Below are 20,085 nucleotides of genomic sequence, written 5' to 3' on the forward strand. Positions count from 1 at the left end.
AATACACTAACATATCTGTAAATATAAGCTTTCTTTTCACCATCATGTAAAAGTGTCCCTGGCTAGCTGGTACTACAACACTGAAGGTACAGGGATATCTGTCTTTAGTGTGACATGATGTTCCATGGTCCAAGTTGTGAAGTGAGCAGCTCCTGCATGCAGTGAGTAAATCACAAGAGACTGCTACTTTGGCAACTATGCTCATCTTTCAAAGCAGATAAACATTGCTACTACATCACATACATGAGTGGTATTCCTTAATTATTTCTGCAAGATATTTTCAGGAGTACTTGGGGGCAAAGAATTTGACTGAACATGTAGACCAAAGACTAGGGATCACAAAGCACAAAGAGCTTACATCTGTGTTTCACCATCAGCATATGGGTGTCTGTGTAATGCTGTTGCCCTTTGAAGGGGCTCACATTGTTGGAACCTGAAGCCCCTTCTGTCACAGGAAAAGGTTCTTAATCCACCCACTCATTGCATCCAGCCATTTTCATCTTCATTGTGCACTTTTTACAGCACGAAGGAAGGTAACATCAGTCAGTCCTTCAACACTGAGTCTCAGGCTCCAGATCTGTCTCTTGGAGAACCCCAAACCTAAACACCCCCCTCCCTAGTGAAGCCTATTTGCCTTGAAGGCTTGTAACAGGGTGTTATTTACCATCGAGAACACCCCCAAACTTTCACAAGACCCTTTTCCCTCTCATGCTCTACCATCTTGAGTTTTCCCCCTCTTCAATATGGTAATTCATTCCACATGCCAGCATTCTAACTTAATACCAACAATTAAGTTTCCTAATCTCCCTCCTATAATTCCCTCTAAATTTTTAGAGGATGCTTCCGCCGGACTGGCCATTGCCCACTCTCTTGAGCATCTTAGCTAGACACCTCTGAATAAAGAACGACCAGACCCTAGAATGACACCAGTATACCACCCTAACTATTTCTTCTATTTCACCAGAGTGTTTGCACAGGATCCAGGGGCTGACCTTAGCCCATTCCCAAACAGCAGAGATATGGACACCTAGATCATGATGCCCCAACCAGCCAACTAACTATGCCCAAACCTCTAGACTGATATCGGAGGCTGCCATTTACTTACAGTGCCAGGACCCCCTGACCTACAGGTGTCTCCCTAGATTTGAGTAAGAACTTGAGTCATGGTCACGTGTTTGACATGTATGTATATTGTGCAGACATGATATTGACAGAACAGTGTGCCATACTGCAATATGTCCACACTCTCAACTAATGACAACTGACAAGCATGTCAAACTGCCTGTTTTGTACCTATTATAAACTGTAAGGCCAAGACAGAAATACAGTGAACCTTTAAAGTGAGGTTGAGGGAATGAAGCACTGTAAGGCAAAGCAAGGCAGGGATGCTACATGCATCCAGATAGGCATCAAGCACTAAAAGAGCAAGCGGGCAACTACAAGATGAAGCCTGGTCAAGTCTGTGTCAACTGCCTGTTTCTGTGCACAAAAGGTCCCTAAAGCAGCAGTGTAATGAAAGGTGCCAGTGCATTCCAAAGTGCAGCATGGTAGTACAGAAATATACTGTCAATGGATTGGGAATGTGCCATGATGATGGAGACAGGATGTCACATGTCAGGTGGCAGCATTCACGAACATGGGGTGCATGCAGTCACTGTCCATCGACTGTGCCCTGCCATGAGATGTTGATGCCAGGTGTCCAAAATGGAGGTTATGAGGGGCTGTAGTCGCTAGGTACCCACTCTGATTTTCATGCTGGAAATTGTCGATGTCTAGTTTCTTTCTGGCAATTGGTAGAATAGGAGAGTGCACATTAAGGAGGCAGGATTAGTAATAATGAGGGATGATAATGAGGAATCATCACCACTCACTATCAAGAATCTCGTCACAATATCTAGATCTTAGTTGAAAAACATGACTTGTTCCAGACATCGAACTTGCGTAGCTTTTCACACAATTCTCTCACATTTTTCACAAAGTTTACATCATTCAGTGTCTGGGAAGATTCTGCTCATAAACTCTTCTGCCTTCTTCACAAATGCCAGTAAACCTGCACAGTACTTCCAGCACTATTTAAACTTTTCGATTTTCAAACCATCAATATCTTGTTTTTACATCAGGAAAACTTGTGGACATGCAGTGAAATAACATCATTATTTTAACTCTAACTGCCAATTAGGCTCCTGGTGACATTATTGCCCACAGGTATTCCTAACCAGTTGATCAGAGTGGGCCAGGCGTGCAGTGTGAGAATGACACAGATGTGTTATCCACTGATTCATTTGCTTCCTTATGAAGAAATACCTGCTCTCACAAATTTATTGTTCAGAAAATCCTGCAGCCTTCCTTACATTTACAAACACAGACTGGGTGACCGCTTTGCAGAAGGTCTATGCTCTGTCCGTAGGAATAACTCTGACCTTCCAGTGACTTGCTATTTCAATGAACCACCTTTCTCTCATATTAACATTTCTGTCATGGGCCCATTGCAATGTTCCAATGAATTTCAATGCAAGTTTGAATTAGATATTTTACATTCTCAAGGTCTCAATATTGAATTCTATAACTTTAGAAACTGACCGCATAATGTCTGTTCTCAACTTTTCCTTGCTCTCCTTCCCTTCTCCCCACAGCCTTGTCTTGTTTGTGTCTCATTTACTTTGCTATCCGTACAGAGGACTCATTTCACCCTTCACAGCTTAATTTATAACTCTTACACATCCCAGACCTTTGAATGGACCTCTTAAATGATAATGTTGATTCCTTTTTGCGCATTCTCAGCAAATTGTACCCTGCATTGTGTTCTGTCACTCTGATGCACTTATATACTACTATCTGCCTGTAAATCATGATAGACAACACTTTTAACTGTATCTTGGGCCATATGATAATAATAAAGCAAATGAAATCAAATTAAATCTCCTTTTTTCTTTCTCCACTATTAACAACACCTTTTTCCTCCACACTGGGCCTCAGCCTCTGTCAAAATTAAAAAAGAAATTCCAGCACCTTTCTGTCCTGAAGAACATCGACATAAAACATTAGCTCTGTTTCTCTCTCCACAGATACTGTCAAACCTGCTGGAGTTTCTCCAGCCATCTCTGTGCTATTTCAGATTTTGAGCATCCGCAGTATGGCGAATTCTGCAGTATGCTCCATCAATATCTAGGCATTGCCTTTTGACACAAGTAACGTTCCCCTAATTGAAAAAAATACCCCGAGACCTGAGGAGATCTATCTCAAATACTGAGGAAGGCAAGGGAGGAGACAGATGGGACCTTAACAGAGACCTTTGTATCCTCTTTAGTCACAGGCGGGTTGTTCCTTTGTTTAAAAAGACCAACAGGGAAAACCCACGAAATTATAGGCTAATGAGCCCTACATCAGTGCCAGAAAAACTAATGGAGAAGATTCTTAGGGGCAGTTTCACTCACATTTGGAAAAGAATGGACTTATTAGGGATAGTCAGCCTGGCTTTATGGAGGGAGGGTCTTGTCTCACAGATTTGTGTCATTTCCTTAAAAAATTCACGAAGATGATTGATGAAGCAAGGACAGTGGATGTTGTCTATCAAGGAATTTATTCAAGCATTTGACAAGGTTCCTCACTGCAGGTTGGTCCAGAAGTTTAAATCACATGGGATCCATGGTTAGTTAGTTAATTGGATACAAAACTGGCTTGTCATACAAGACAGAGGATAATTGTGGAGGGATATTTGTCTGACTGGAGGTCTGTGACCAGTGGCGTTCTGCAAGGATTAGTGCTGGGACATCATTTTTTTGTAATATATATGACTTGATGAAAACGAAGGTGGTCTGGTTAGTAAGTTTGTGGATAACAAAAATTGGAGGTGTTGTGGATAGTGAGAAAAACTGTCAAAGGATACAGAAGGACAAAGATCAGTTGCAAAGTTGGGCGGTGAAATGGCAGATGGAATTTAATCACGGACCATAAAGGTTGGCAAATGAAGTTGTAGCTGGACAAAGCTTTAGATAGATCACATATGGAGTAGCATGTGCATTTCTGGTTGTCACACAATAGGAAGGATGTGGGGCTTTGGAGAGGGTATAAAAGAACTTTATCAGGATGCTACCTGGATTGGTGTATCTTAGCTATAAGGAGACTTGGATTGTTCTCGCTGCAAATTCAGAGGCTGAAGGGTGACCTGATGGAAGTATTTAAAATTATGAGAGGCAAGAATAGGGTAGATGGTGAAAGTTTTTTGTTCCCCAGGGTGGCAACATCAAATAATTGGGGATATAGGTTTAAGGTGAGAGGGTGAAACTTTAAAAGAGATGTGCAAGGCTTTTGTGTTTTACATAAAAAGTGGAAGGTGCCTGGAATGTTCTGCCAGTGGAGATGTTAGAAGCCGATATTATAGCAACAATTAAAAAGCAGTCGCATGGCAAGCAGGGAATAGAGGAACTTGGCCGATGTGCAAACAGCTGGGATTAACTGGGAGTGGCAATGTGATCAGATGTGGTGGATCAAAGGGCCTGTTTCTGTTGTGTACTTCTCTATGTTCTTTGTTCTGAGCTGATGATTTTATACAATTTGTAGACTATAAATAATTTTCATTTCACAAATTCAAAAATACAATTACATTCTACATGGTGGCACAGTGGTTAGCACTGCTGCCTCACAGCACCAGGGACCTGGGTTCGATTCCAAACTCAGGCGACTGTCTGTGTGGAGTTTGCATTCTCCCAGAGTCTGCGTGGGTTTCCTCCGGGTGCTCTGGTTTCCTCCCACAATCCAAACATGTGCGGGTCAGGTGAACTGTCCAAGCTAAAATGCCCATAGCGTTCAGGAATGTGTAGGTTGGGTGCATTAGTCACGGGTAAATATAGGGTAGGGGAATGGGTCTGGGTGGATTACTCCTTGGAGGGTCAGTGTGGACTTGTTGGACTGAAGGACCTGTTTGCACACTGTTGGGAATTTAAGTTCTATTCAGACTTAAAGACTTGTATACATTGCATACGAGTGATTTGGCCCAAACTACCTATACAAGTGTTTATACTTCAGATAGGCATTTCCTATTCTTTCCTTGTATCATTCTTCTTCCATAAATTTCATAAAGTGCTTTGATTAGATGATATAACACGCAAGGCATAATTTTAGATTTCTGGCATTGTTTGAGGGAAATGGCATGAACTCTTTGCGCTTCGTTGAATTGCCCAATTGGATTTTTGGCATTTAACTGAACCACCAGAATGGGTAGGCAGTCTAACGCCACTTCTGAGTGGCATTATCTCTGAAGATGGAAAACTCTTTCACGATTATGTTCACACTCTGCTAGGGTGTTTGAATCTAGAATATTGTATGCTTACTCGCTTTAAGTGCTGGTAACTATAATTTACATTTTATCACAAGACTTTCTTTATCTCTTCGACGCAACTGCATTTGCAACTTTTTCTAAAGCTTACCTCCCACATGATAAGTCGTCCTGATCTGGTCACTCCTGCCTTTTGAGTTCTCCCAGCAGAGACCTGTACTACCTCAGTGTGCAGCATTGGCAGCCTGAGAGGAGAAATTATTCCGCTCCCCCAAGTATACACAGTGGAAAGGGGAAGAGGTATCCCTGATTTACTGGAGTTTGCAAGGAATCCACCTGTCATCACAGAAAATACAAGGAGAATGCAATATTCTGTTTAAATACATTGCAATTACAATATTTTGACTAATATAAATATATTTTAGATCAAAATATTTAATACATGATAAAACATGAATGAATCTTGCCAGTGAATCTAGGTGGCAAGATGTACAATATTTTCAATAGCAACAGTTCTGAAGTTGCAGTGACATTGGGATTATAGCTGCTACACTAAATAATGTTGCTCTTCTCAATTATATGATCTTGGCTATGGAAATACAATCTCAGACTTTGGAGATCATACAAAATTATGTAGCATGGTTAATTATGAAGAAGATTGTAAGTTATTTCAAAAGATATGTTCAGATGAGGAATGACTCGTGGTCCCCCTTTGCCACATTTGGATTTCCTAAATTACTCCATTACGTTTGCTTCCATTAATCTGCTTAACAGATATTCCAACTGCTGAAAATACTGGGGAAATAAAAAAATTCTGGCACAGGTTCTAAATTCGCTTTCTTTTTACAATTTGAATCTTTGTTTCCACCACTTCCATTCTACCTTAACAATTTCATATGAAACAGTTGACAGAATGGAATGCTACCTAATGCAATTCCTGAAGATTGCCTCTAAAATGGCAGATTTTATGGCTAAAAAGCACGTCACTCAGGCCTTTTCTCATAATTCAAATTCCTGAATTTGAATGTCTCCTGTTCACCCAATCAAGAATTGAATATTATACAATCTGACCAAAATAATAGTCCCGTTTGATCACAATATCCTCTGATTTGTGTCCTGTTCTCTGGTTATCTCGCCCAGTATTCTGTCCTACTTCAGAAAATCAGAGCAAAATTGGAAGATTGTAAAGATCAATACTTAATTAATAGAGGAAAATTTAAGATGAAACTATCTCTGAGAAAAAATAAAGAATTGAACGGTAAATCCTTTTGTAGGAGCAGAGGTGAAGGCAGATTATCTATCGATCCTGAAAAACTACTTTCAAAGGATGTGGACTACCTTCATGGCCCAAAATCCACCCAGACTTAATCCTTCTCACGATATATCTGCAGCCAATGTTCTCCTTCTCCCTCACCGCACTTCCACGTGAACATGTACAATCAGTGTGCACATACAGAATTAAGCTAAGACTATCTCAAATGACACACTTTACCCAGCCAAAATGGAGATTATAGAGAAACTCCCCTCATTGTCAATAATGTCTGGAATTGATTTTATGTCCATGACATGTATAATGAAATTATCCTCAAATCACTATATTCTGCTGGAAAAATAAACCTGTTTTTATTTGGAGACTTTGGTGCAGTTGTCATGAGTTCAGTTTGCTGCAGTCCATACAATCTACACAGAAAAACACAATCTTGATTTGCTGACCAAATAAACTTTGTTGTAAAATAGACTGTTTGCTGGTAATAGTGCCATATCACCCCACCTGCAACATACTAACAGTAGACTCAAAATTCACATCAAAATCAAATGCCTATAAATTAGACATGGCATACCTCTGGATCCCTCTGCACAAATTACTCGCAGGCATTGCTCAGAGCAAAAGACCAATATGAACATGTCCCTGCATCACAATATTACCGGTCAGTAAATAATACGTAACTACCAGACATGTATAATTTTCTATTCCAGGTATCAGCTGGATCTCATCCAAAAAGAGTCAATAGAAATGCACCCCACCCAGACCATATCTCAATAGGGAGCATTCTTAACATAGCAGAAGTATATTAGAAGACAGTTAAAATTGCACAATTCAAATTATGAACACAGTGGGTGTGAGAGTCAAGAGAGGGAAAAGAGTAGGACATGGCTGTGCAATGGATGCAGTGCTCATACACATTAATGAGTATGAGTCCTAAACCCTGTCAGTTTATGAAAGTAAATTCAATAAATTTGATAACTGATTGGCTGGGTAGCTGTGAAATCTGTTGAGTTGTCATTAAAACCTAATCGTTTGTAAATGTCTTTCATGTGACCTCCTATAACTCAATGTTCCATCTTATAGTCTAGCAAACTACTCAATTAAAAACAAAATCACTGAGGTGCCCATCACCGTTCTTTCAGGGCAACTGGGGACGAGTAATCAATACTAACAAAGAATAAAGAAAAGGTGCTAAAATGAAGAAAGGCACATAAACATTGCTCTGGTACAGTATGGATGTAGTTAGCCAACTGCTGCTAGAGATCACTAATTTTGAATACAACAGTTCCCCTTCCAGGACAGCTTTCCTTACCTCTTGACCTAGCACTGTTTACCCTTCCACCAGTCCGCCTGTGTGAAGCAGGTGCAACTGTCGATAACGGTTTTTCAATTCTGTCAAGATCAAATTGGAGCCTGCTTTAATTTCCACTCATTCCCCCCGATAAACTCATTATTACAGTTGTACATGTGAAATTATTATTGCAAAATTCCTCAATTTTCACTGAATGTTTTTCAAAAGCATCATAAAAAAAGGTACATAAAACACCTGCATATTCAGGATGTGAATTAGTCCAGGCCACTTACCTCCTCATTTTGACACTGCCAATGTCAGTGTAGAGATTCAGAAGAGCCCGGATGCAAATTGACTGAGCCATTATCTCACTGAGCTGTGGGCGTTTGGATGGGTCAAGGCTCAACATGTTCAGGATCAGCTGGCGCAGCTCGGGACTGTACTGGTCAGATATGGGGGCAAATGTACCACTCATGATCTTCAGCACCAAAGCTGGCAGATTCTGAAAAGGTAGTCAAAATTGAATAGATGTTAAAGCATCTTGCAGAATTTCTTTCCATTCATTTAACTAAAGCTTCAGTGGAAAAATGAAATCTCAGCATGTTGCAAAATTCCAGCAATCCCAACAACCTCCATTAAATAACTCTATTCAAATATCAAAGTTACACTACAATTCTAGCCCATTCCAGATTTATCCCTCAAACAGAAAACCTGCATTTCATCAGTGTGTTAAGTTAAACGAGCTTATCTATTTATTTCCTGGTGACATTGCATTCTATATTTTCTTCCAATAGTATACAAATGTCATAGTCAACATTAAGATGCATTAAATATACCCACAGGAATCAACATCTTCACAGGAGTTATTTGGTCAGCCTGATTGTGGAGATGTCTCTTAGGTCTCACCACTGGCAGTACATTACCTTCCATTTATCAGCCCTTTTAACATAAAAATCTTCCAGAATCTCTACCGAGATTTTTAATGTAAAATCTTAATTACCTCAGTATGCCTTTTCACTTCCTCTCATCTTGCCAAAAGCATTTTATTATAACTTCAAAAAATGAAATGAGTCAAAGTGTTACATTTCGCTGTATCTCAGCAAATAGCACTGACCTTTCTCGTTTTGATTTCCATTTTCTTCATTAGTAACAATATCTTTAACAGTTTCAAAATTAACAGAATGTCAGTCATATGCAATCTGACACTGGTCGTCCCAATCAGCTGCCAATATCATCTAAAGACAAAGTCTTCAGCATGTGTAACCTCATCATTCATCTGTTTCACCACTTCCAATAATTTTTATTACTTTGAAGATACTTTTCTTTACTCCCATATATATATTGCAAGACAAAACTTTTGAGTATCTGAGAATATATATTATCTACCAGGAGTAGTAGTAATGTCACTGGACTAGAAACCTGAGGATAATGTTCCAGGAACACAGGATTTGAACCCCACAATGGCAGATGGTGAAATTCGAATTCAATAAATATCTGGCCTAATGGCAATCATATCAAACACTGTCAATTGTGGTAAAATCCCATCTGGTTCACTAACATTTTGTAATGAATGAAATCTACCATCCTTAACTAGTCTGGCTTTCATGTGACTCCAGACTGTCATCAATATGTTTGAGTCTTTATAGCCCTCTGGGCAATCAGGGATGGGAAAAAAAATGCTGACCCTGCTAGAAATGTCTGCCTCCAACAAACAAATTTAGAAAAAGGTTCCCTCTATCATACCTATCAATAGAGGTTGCTCTGTACTGTGCTACTCTTTATTACACTCTTTCTTCCATGGTTATAAATTGTATGTACATCTTACAATAGTTGAATTTACTGCTGAGATAATGCTTCGTTATTGAATTTAACTAGATGCTTGGCTCAATATCGACAATCCACCAGAATTACCCAACAAGGTAGCAACTTCATTCCCTATATTGGAACATAAAATGATCCTGATCTTACACAACCATTCTTCCTTCCTATTGTAATTCAAAGCATGTTAAATATATGTCTTAGTTTAAAAAAAAAAGGAATGGAACAAGAGCAATGGTACCTGATTCATCATGTACTGAATCCATCCTCTAACTGCAATCTCCAATACAAAGACAAGGGAGTCTGCAACCGTTTACTTTTTATTGAATAACCAGTTTGTTTAGTCTAATCTCTTTAAAAGGTTTAATTCTGCATTATATTGTAAATACACTGCAAAAGACAACAGCAAATCTTACAATATAGAGGACATCAAATTTTGTCTGTGTATTTTGACTAATCAATTTTTGCTATGGAACGCTGAAATCAAAGATTTAGGTAATGATCTGGTCAGGAGGTTTCACCATGTGAAATAAAACCCATTCTGTAGTAGGATTATATCATAAAATTTTATTCTGTTCATAAAAAGCTATGGTTTCTTACAGCAGCTTCAAAGGCCCTCTTCAAACTGGCCAGCTCATATAGTACACAGCCCAGTGCCCAGATATCACTCTTCTGGTTATATGGTTTTCCTTCACACAGTTCCGGAGAGATGTAACATGGAGTTCCCACCACCTATAAAACAACAACACCGACTTCATTTAAATCAACATTTTCATCATTAAATAGACCACAAGAAATAGGTTGGATTAGTAAATCAAAATAATTTAGAGCAACTCGCCTCTTCTTTAGAGACAGAGGGCACAATTCAATACAATTGTACCCCACCCATTATTTTGATAAATTTGTTTTCATTAACCCACAATAGATTCACAAGCCTATAGCTAGATGGTTACCACGAGCCCAAAGAAAGCAGAAAGTATAGTGTTAATACTGGGAGCTAGCGCACCAACATCTAGCTCCTAAAACCTGAACTAAAATGTAAAAACATAGAGTAGCAAACAGACCTCTTGGGTACCAATGAAGATTCTGAGGTCATAGAGTCATAGAGATGCACAGCATGGAAACAGACCCTTCCGTCCAACCCGTCCATGCCAACCAGATATCCCAACCCAATCTAGTCCTACCTGCCAGCACCCGGCCCATATACCTCCAAATCCTTCCTATTCATATACCCATCCAAGTTCCTCTTAAATATTGCAATTGTACCAGCCTCCACCACATCCTCTGGCAGCTCATTCCATACACGTACCACACTCTGCGTTAAAAAGCTACCCCATAGGTCTCTTTTATATCTTTCCTCTCTCACCCTAAACCTATGCCCTCTAGTTCTGGACTCTCCGACCCCAGGGAAAAAACTTTGCCTATTTACCCTATCCATGCCCCTCATAATTATGTAAACATCTATAAGATCACCCCGTAGCCTCCAACGTTCCAGGGAAAACAGCCCCAGCCTGTTCAGCCTCTCCCTATAGCTCAAATCCTCCAACCCTGGCAACATCCTTGTAAATCTTTTCTGAACCCTTTCAAGTTTCACATCTTTCTGATAGGAAGGAGACCAGAACTGCACACAATATTCCAATAGTGGCCTAAACAATGTCCTGTACAGCTGCAACATGACCTCCCAACTCCTGTACTCAATACTCTGACTAATAAAGCATACCAAATGCCTTCTTCACTATCCTATCTACCTGTGACTCCACTTTCAAGGAGCTATGAACCTACACTCCAAGCTCTCTGTTCAACAACACTCCCTAGCACTCTACCGTTAAGTGTATAAGTCCTGCTAAGATTTGCTTTCCCAAAATGCAGCACCTCACATTTATCGGAATTAAACTCCATCTGCCATTTCTCAGCCCATTGGCCCATCTGGTCAAGCTCCTGTTGTAATCTGAGGTAACCCTCTTCGCTGTCCACTACACCTCCAATTTTGGTGTCATCTGCAAACTTACTAACTGTACCTCTTATGCTCGCATCCAAATCATTTATGTAAATGACGAAAAGTAGAGGACCCAGCACCGATCCTTGTGGCACTCCACTGGTCACAGGCCTCCAGTCTGAAAAACAACTCTCCACCACCACCCTCTGTCTTCTACCTTCCAGCCAGTTCTGTATCCAAATGGCTAGTTCTCCTTGTATTCCGTGAGATCTAATCTTGTTCATCAGTCTCCCATAGGGAACCTTGTCGAACGCCTTACTGAAGTCCATATAGATCAACTCTACTGCTCTGCCCTCAATCATCTCTGTTACTTCTTCAAAAAACTCAATCAAGTTTGTGAGACATGATTTCCCATGCACAAAACCATGTTGACTATCCCTAATCAGTCCTTGCCTTTCCAAATACATGTACACCCTGTCCCTCAGGATTCCCTCCAACAACTTGCCCACCACCAACATCAGGCTCACTGGTCTATAGTTCCCTGGCTTGTCCTTACCACCCTTCTTTAACAGTGGCACCATGTTAGCCAACCTCCAGTCTTCCAGCACCTCACCTGTGACTATCGATGATACAATTATCTCAGCAAGAGGCCCAGAAGTCACTTCTCTAGCTTCCCATAGAGTTGTCGGGTACACAGGTCCTGGGGATTTATCCACTTTTATTCGTTTCAAGACATCTAGCACTTCCTCCTCTGTAATATGGACATTTTGCAAGATGTCACCATCTATTTTCCTACATTCTATATCTTCCATATCCTTTTCCACAGTAAATACTGATGCAAAATACTATTTAGTATCTCCCCAATTTTCTGTGGCTCCACATAAAGGCCGCCTTGCTGATCTTTGAGGGGCCCTATTCTCTCCCTAGTTACCCTTTGTCTTTAATGTATTTGTAAAATCTCTTTGGGTTCTCCTGAATTCTATTTGCCAAAGCTGTCTCATGTCCCCTTTTTGCCTTCATGATTTCCCTCTTAAGTATACTCTTACTTCCTTTACACTCTAAGGATTCACTTGATCTATCCTGTCTATACCTTACATATGCTTCCTTCTTTTTCTTAATCAAACCCTCAATTTCTTTAGTCATCCAGCATTCCCTATACCTACCAGCGTTTCCTTTCACCCTAACAGGAATATACTTTCTCTAGATTCTCGTTATCTCATCTCTGAAGGCTTCCCATTTTCCAGCCATCCCTTTACCTGTGAACATCTGCACCCAATCAGTTTTTGAAAGTTCTTGCCTAATACCATCAAAATTGGCCTTCCTCCAATTTAGAACTTCAACTTTTAGATGTGGTCTATCCTTTTCCATCATTATTTTAAATCTAATAGAATTATGGTCGCTGGCCCCAAAGTGCACCCCCACTGACACCTCAGTCACCTGCCCTGCCTTATTTCCCAAGAGTAATTCAAGTTTTGCACCTTCTCTAGTAGATACATCCACATACTGAAGCAGAAAATTGTCTTGGACACACTTAACAAATTCCTCTCCATCTAAACCCTTAACACTATGGCAGTCCCAGTTTATGTCTGGAAAGTTAAAATCCCCTACCCTATTTTTCTTACAAACAGCGGAGATCTCCTTACACATTTGTTTCTCAATTTCCCTCTGAATATTGGGGGCGCCTTTTAATACAATCCCAATAAGGTGATCATCCCTTTCTTATTTCTCAGTTCCACCCAAATAACTTCCCTGGATTTATTACCGGGAATATCCTCCCTCAGCGCAGCTATAATGCTATCCCTTATCAAAAATGCAACTCCTCCTCCTCTCTTGCCTCCCTTTCTATCCTTCCTGTAGCATTTGTATCCTGGAACATTAGGCTTCCAGACCTGCCCATCCCTGAGTCACGTTTCTGTAACTGCTACGATATCCCAGTCCCATGTTCCTAACCATGCCCTGACTTCATCTGCCTTCACTGTTAGGCCCCTTGAATTGAAATAAATGCAGCTTAATTTATTAGTCCTACCTTGTCCCTGCCTGCCCTGACTATTTGACTCGCTTCTGTTCTCAACAGTACCAGTCTCAGATTGATCTCTTTCCTCACTATCTCCCTGGGTCCCACCCCGCCACCTTACTAGCTTAAATCCTCCTGAGCAGCTCCAGCCTATCTCCCTGCCAGTATATTAGTCCCATTCCAATTTAGTTGCAATCCGTCCTTCTTGTACAGGTCACTTCTACCCCAAAAGAGATTCCAATGATCCAAAAATGTGATTCCTTCCCCCATACACGAGCTCCTCAGCCATGCATGCATTAAAGATCAGTCATACTGACCCGTTATTATTTCTTGTAAGTCAATGGTAACAATGACTGAAATAAACTTCTAAAGCAAACTGAACAGAAAGTGTTTGATTAGCCATAGTCATATTGAATGACAGGGTCAGCTTAATGTGCTAAATGGCCTATATACCTAGGCCTACATACCTATGTACTTTATTTGGTATTCCAAAGTGCCACACAAAACAAGAGACGATTAACACAGAGACAGGAAGATGTACAGCACGAAAACAAACACTTCAGTCCAACTCATCCAAGCCAACCAGATATCCTAAATTACTCTAGTTCCGTTTGCCAGCACTTGGCCCATATCCCTATAAACACTTCCCATTCATATACCCATCCCCCTGCCTTTTTAAATATTGTAATTGTACCAGCCTCCAACACTTCCTCTGCAGCTCATTCCATACTCACATCATTCAGAAAGATTTTCCCCTTATATTCCCTTTAAGTCATCCCCCTCGCATCATAAACCTATGCCGTCTCATTTTGGACTCCCCCTCCCTGGGGAAAAGACCTTGTCTATTTACCCTATCCATGCCTTTCATAATTTTATAAACCTCGATAAGGTGACCCCTCAGCCTTCCTCTTTGAACTTTCGCCCTCTAACCTTAAATGCAATTTTAGTATTTCAGCTCTGAGCAGGGTGGAGAGGATAAAGCTTCTGACCATCAACCCTACCTATGCAACTCATAATCTTATAGACTTCTATTAAGTCTCCCCTGGACCTCCACTGCTCCAGGGAAAACAACTTGAGTTTTTCTAGCCTCTCTAAAGCTCATACTCTCTAATCCAAGTAGCATTCTGCCAAACCTCTTCTGTATCCTCTCCAAACCATCCACATCCTTCCTGTAATGTGGTGATCAGAATTAAATGCAATTGTGAACACAAACGCAAAAGTCTACTGATTGTCCATAATAATACTGGTGACTGACATGAAGTAAACTAAACCAAACCATTGTAATTACACATACTTTTAGCATTAGTTTGAGAGTGTCCTCTTGTACCCATTATATGAAAACTTTCTTTATGCTGATTCATAGAGTCATAGAGATATACAGCATGGAAACAGACTCTTTGGTCCAACTCATCCATGCCGACCAAATATCCTTGATAAATTTAGTCCCATTTGCCAGTATTTGGCCCATATTCCTCTAAACCCTTCCTATTCATAAACCCATCCCACTTCCTTTTTAAATGTTGTAATTGTACCACCCTCCACCACTTCCTCTGGCAGCTCATTCCATACACACACCACACTCTGTGTGAAAATGTTGTTCCTCAGGTCCCTTTTAAATCTTTCCCCTCTCACTTTAAACCTATGCCCCCTAGTTCTGGACTTCTCCAACTGAGGGAAAATACTTTGTTTGTTTACCCTATCCATGCCCCTCATGATTTTATAAACTTCTGTAAGGTTACCCCTCAGCCTCCGACATTCCAGGGAAAACAGCACCAGCCTATTTAGCCTAGCTCAAACCCTTCAACCCTGGCAACAACCTTGTAAATCTTTTCTAAACCCTTTCAAGTTTCACAACATCCTTCCAAGAGGGAGACCACAATTGCACACAATATTCCAAAAGTGGCTTAACCAATGTCCTCCCAACATGACCTCCCAATGCCTATACTCAATGCTCTGACCAATAAAGGAAAGCATGCCAAACGCCTTCTTCACTATCCGATCTACCTGTGATTCCATTTTGTCAGCAACACTCCCCAGGACATCTGAGAATAAATTCTGATAATAAGTCACAAATCAGAAATGTTGAACTGGATTTCACACTGAGGAATGTGAATATGTAATGAGCAGGCACTGATATCACAGCGCCTTAATTTATAGGTCTACCTGCCTGTGAACTACCCGTAGAATTTAGCCCATTAAGTCTTTCATTCTCTCCACAGAAACTGTCAGGTTTGTTAAGATTTTCCATCACTTTCTGTTCTATTTCACACTTCTAGCATCCAGACTATTTTGCTCGAGAATAAATCAGTTTCAATTCAAGGATAAAGTGCTTATTTTGGCTTGTACACAAAATCATTTTGGCACGATTGAAGTCTTGGCAGTCTGCATGTTCTAAAGCAAAGAAAAGGTGCTGCATTTCAAAGGCTTTCTAAATACAAGCTCAGTCAATTATTAAACTTTGCCAACAGCAAAGAGAACCTGTCAACCATTACAATTGGATCAGGATCTCTATAGATTCAAAGAGCAAATGGTGACCTTGTGTTAGTTCAGTTAATGGCTTCAACTCAAACACAAAAAGCAGAAAACAGCTTATTGAAAGGCACAGAGCATATACTTAAAATAATCAGGATGTTTAGAAGATATTTTGTAGAAGGTGATGAAATATGTTTCAACTATGTGACAGAGAAGTCATCATTTTAAATGTTTTTAAATAATTTAAAAACTTGCTATGAGTCAAGATCTTATAGTTATACAGCATCTTTAACATATCAAAATGTACCAAGAAACTTCACAAAACATTGTTAAGAAAAATTAGATGCTCATCCATATAAGATATGATAATGCAAAAGCTTGGTCAAAGAAACATCTTAAAGAAAGAATGAGAGATAGAGGCTTGGAGAGGTTTTAGGAGATGATTCCAGACATTGCGGTACAGGCAGCTGAAGGCACAACTTAAATGGTGGAGCAATTAAAACCAGGGGGATGCTCAAAAAGCAAATAAGGTAAATGAAGGGTTTAGAGATGGAGGTGATAATAAGATATTGAAACAAGTAATGTCATGCAGCAACTTGAAATTTGAAAGGATGAGATTTTAAGTTTAGTCAGAATGCAGATGTTTGCTGCTGACTGAGTTTTATTCATTAAGGAATGCATGCATTACTGACTGTGCCTGCACTTATTGCCCATCCTTACTGCCCTTGAGATGGTGGTAGTGACCTGTCTTCTTGAACCACTGCAGACTATTTGCTGCAGCTAGACCTATAATGTGGTAAGGGAGTGCAGATTTAAGATGTTGGCCCTGCGAGAGTGAAGGAACAGCGATATATTTCCAAGTCAGGATGGTGAGTGGTTTGGAGCAGAACTTGCAGGTGGTGCCATTCTCATGTATCTGCTTGCCCATATCCTTCTGGATGATAAAAATGGGATTGGAAGATCTTGCTGAAAGAGCTTTGGTGAGTTGCTGCTGTGCACAGTAAACTGGTCACACTGTTGCTACCGAGTGTCGATGGTGGAGGCACTGAATCTTTGCGGATGTGGTGCCAATCAAATGGGCTGCTTTGTTCTGAATTGTGTCAAGCTTTGTTGAATGTTGTTCAAGCTGCAATCAACAGGCAACATTCCCTCACACTCCTGACATGTGCCTTGTATATGGTGGACTGGTTTGGGGAGTCAGAGGTAAGTTACTCACTACAGAACATCTAACTCATTCCACTTAACGGGGAAAACTAGCCCTCTGAAAAGAATTAATTACTTTACCTTGGGAGCATATGATCAACTTTTACAACAATGTCCAACTATCACCTTCTAAAAAGGTAATGAGCAACAAATGCTGGCTTAGTGAGTAACACATATATCCTAGAAAACAATGAATAAAAATCTTAAAAAGCTGTAATTGTATATGTAATTAGGACTTTAGAGTGCCCAATACTGTACTATACTGAAAAGAACTGTTCTGTTTTACATTTCATATACTGTTACTTTTGAACTGTTATGAAGTGGGGAAACAGCAGTCTGATGGGAACATCACGAGACTAATAATCCAGAACCCCAAGCTAATATGCTGAGACATGGGCTTGATTTCTACCGAATCAGATTTAAATTTGAATCCAAATAAAAATCTGAAATAAAAGAAGGTTAGCCTGAGGTTAACCAAGAGACCAATTTTGATTATCAGAAAGACTTATCTAGTTCACAAATGACCTTCAAGGAAGGAGATGTGCCATCCTAACCTGGTCTGGCCAACATGTGACTCCAGACCAACACAATATACTTGCCTTAACTGCACTCTGGGCAATTAGGGTTGGGCAAGAAATGCTGATCTTTCAATGAAGTGATGCCACATATATGGAAACATTACTTTATAAATTTCATGAATCAAGTACACTTTTGAAAAAAAAGTATAACATCTTGTTGAATTCGTTTTCTTGGCTGTGAGAGCAGAGATACGCCACAAGATGCTTTCCAAATTGAAAAGCCTCTTAAATACAGCATCGATGGCATTTGAGTTCCATGCTTAGTCTCACGCAACCTCCCAGTTTGTGAATCTCATCAAAAATAGTTTTTAGAACATGTCTAAATAAGCAATTGAAATTCTGAATCAATCAATATTTGTTCATCAACACTTGCATTTCACATACACTTAACCTGGTACCTCTATCAATCTTACCAACCTTCAATACTTTTCTAGAATAAATCCATTCTCATTTACCTGTTGCCTCTTGATTTCAAATCTCCCTCAACCACTAAATGGCAATGGCCTTTGGCTTTCCAACTCTAACCTTAATCGCATTCTGTGATGTTTCCTCCGGCATTTATAGTGATTTGTATCTGCCGCTTCCAGTTCCAGCAGACAGTTGGAAACACCACAGAAGCGTAGCATTTTTGGTGGTTTAGCATTTTTGAACTCGATAGTCTACAAACCACTGCCTGAACATGTTTTTTATGTTACCAATTCCAAAAGTCTCCTCAAACACTTTGATTTTGGTCACCGCCATACTATCCAGCTTTTTCTCCCCCTTATGAGCATCTAGAACATAGAAGTAGAATATTACAGCGCAGTAAAAGGTGCTATACAATTATGAGTTATTGTTGGTGATGACCCAAAAAGGTAATCTTACTGTGTAAGCTTTACTTTTGCTGCTTAGAATCTTCGAGATACCAAAATCACCGATCTTCACTATCATTTGATACTTATCAAGTAGGATATTCTGTGTTTTCAGATCACGGTGCAAAATAAGCTTGTTATGCACATGATGGAGGGCCAAAAGGATCTGTACAAAGAAGTGCAAGATGGTCTCTTCATCTAACAGGGAATTGCGTTTCTGGATATAGTCAGCCAAAGTACCTCCTGAAATCAAAAAACACGAGTGAATGACTAACAATAACTCTCAAGACATCAAGTTCAACAAGGATATTTCCGTGCTCTAGGATGGTTTACAAAGCATTTTCTTTAGTTAGCCTTTTCTTAGTTATGGGTGAATTTGCACTATAGGTAGTACCTCTACACTGCAAATTTAAAAGTTGCATTCGGTTGTTATTACTTCCCCCTGCAATGTTGTGGTTCTGTTCACCGAGCTGGGAATTTGTGTTGCAGACATTTCGTCCCCTGTCTAGATGACATCCTCAGTGCTTGGGAGCCTCCTGTGAAGCGCCTCTGTGATGTTTCCAGCTGTCTGCTGGAACTGACAACCGGAAGCGGCGGATACAAATCACTATAAATGCCGGAGGAAACAACAACGAGCACCCGAGCTACAAATCTTCTCACAAACCTTGTCCCCCTGCAATGTGTAAAACCAGATTGAGACTCTACCTAACTCTGAAGTGAGGTGGGCTGAGAATTCTTTCTTCCACAAGTCTCAACCAGGTGCTAGGTCAGGCTCTGGCTCTGCCTACAATTATACCTTCACTGTAGTGTTCCTGCTGAGTGAAACCATTTTGTGACAATTGTGCCAGTACTGTAAATGGACACTCAATACTTCCCTTCTCCATGTATCTCTTTAATGGACTATTGAACTTTACGCTTTTGCCTTCCATTCCATCATCCCCAAACAACCAGTTCCAAATATGACAAACTTCCTACTTCTTACATGCTGGTTGCATTTAAATCTTGACAAATTGCGCAAATCTCACACACTAGCTCATGTAGACCACTTAGAGACAGGAAGCAATAGATTCAAATAAAATAACAAGAGATAAAAGGGCAGTGTTCCAATCCACTGCATCTACCCAGCCTAACTGACTTCAGTACTTTAATTGACCACAGTATATTATTTAGGAGAAAGTGAGGAGTGCAGAAGCTGGAGATCAGAATGGAGAGTGGGGTGCTGGCAAAGTACAGAAGGTCAGGCAGCGTCCGAGGAGCAGGAGAACAGACACACTGAAGGGCTGTTACCCAAAATGTTGATTCTCCTGCTCCTCGGATGCTGCCTGACTTGCTGTTCTTTTTCAGCACCCACTCTCAACATAGTATATTATTTAGCAAGTG

At 40.2% G+C, this 20,085-nt stretch overlaps 1 protein-coding gene across 3 annotated transcripts in view; it reads right to left on the reverse strand.

The window, feature by feature from the left end:
• Positions 1–20,085, reverse strand: part of nek8 (NIMA-related kinase 8) — a 73,067-nt gene that overhangs the window by 42,842 nt on the left and 10,140 nt on the right. For all 3 annotated transcript variants that reach the window (XM_072589777.1, XM_072589779.1, XM_072589778.1), the window contains exons 3-7: positions 18,719–18,948; positions 10,252–10,383; positions 8,127–8,335; positions 7,855–7,934; positions 5,427–5,611 (exon numbers count right to left, since the gene is read on the reverse strand). In XM_072589777.1, the coding sequence (XP_072445878.1) occupies positions 5,427–5,611; positions 7,855–7,934; positions 8,127–8,335; positions 10,252–10,383; positions 18,719–18,948 (836 nt within the window). The remainder of the gene's footprint in view (positions 1–5,426; positions 5,612–7,854; positions 7,935–8,126; positions 8,336–10,251; positions 10,384–18,718; positions 18,949–20,085) is intronic.

This window comes from Chiloscyllium punctatum, chromosome 19, assembly GCF_047496795.1.
Source record: "Chiloscyllium punctatum isolate Juve2018m chromosome 19, sChiPun1.3, whole genome shotgun sequence".
Taxonomy (NCBI): domain Eukaryota; kingdom Metazoa; phylum Chordata; class Chondrichthyes; order Orectolobiformes; family Hemiscylliidae; genus Chiloscyllium; species Chiloscyllium punctatum.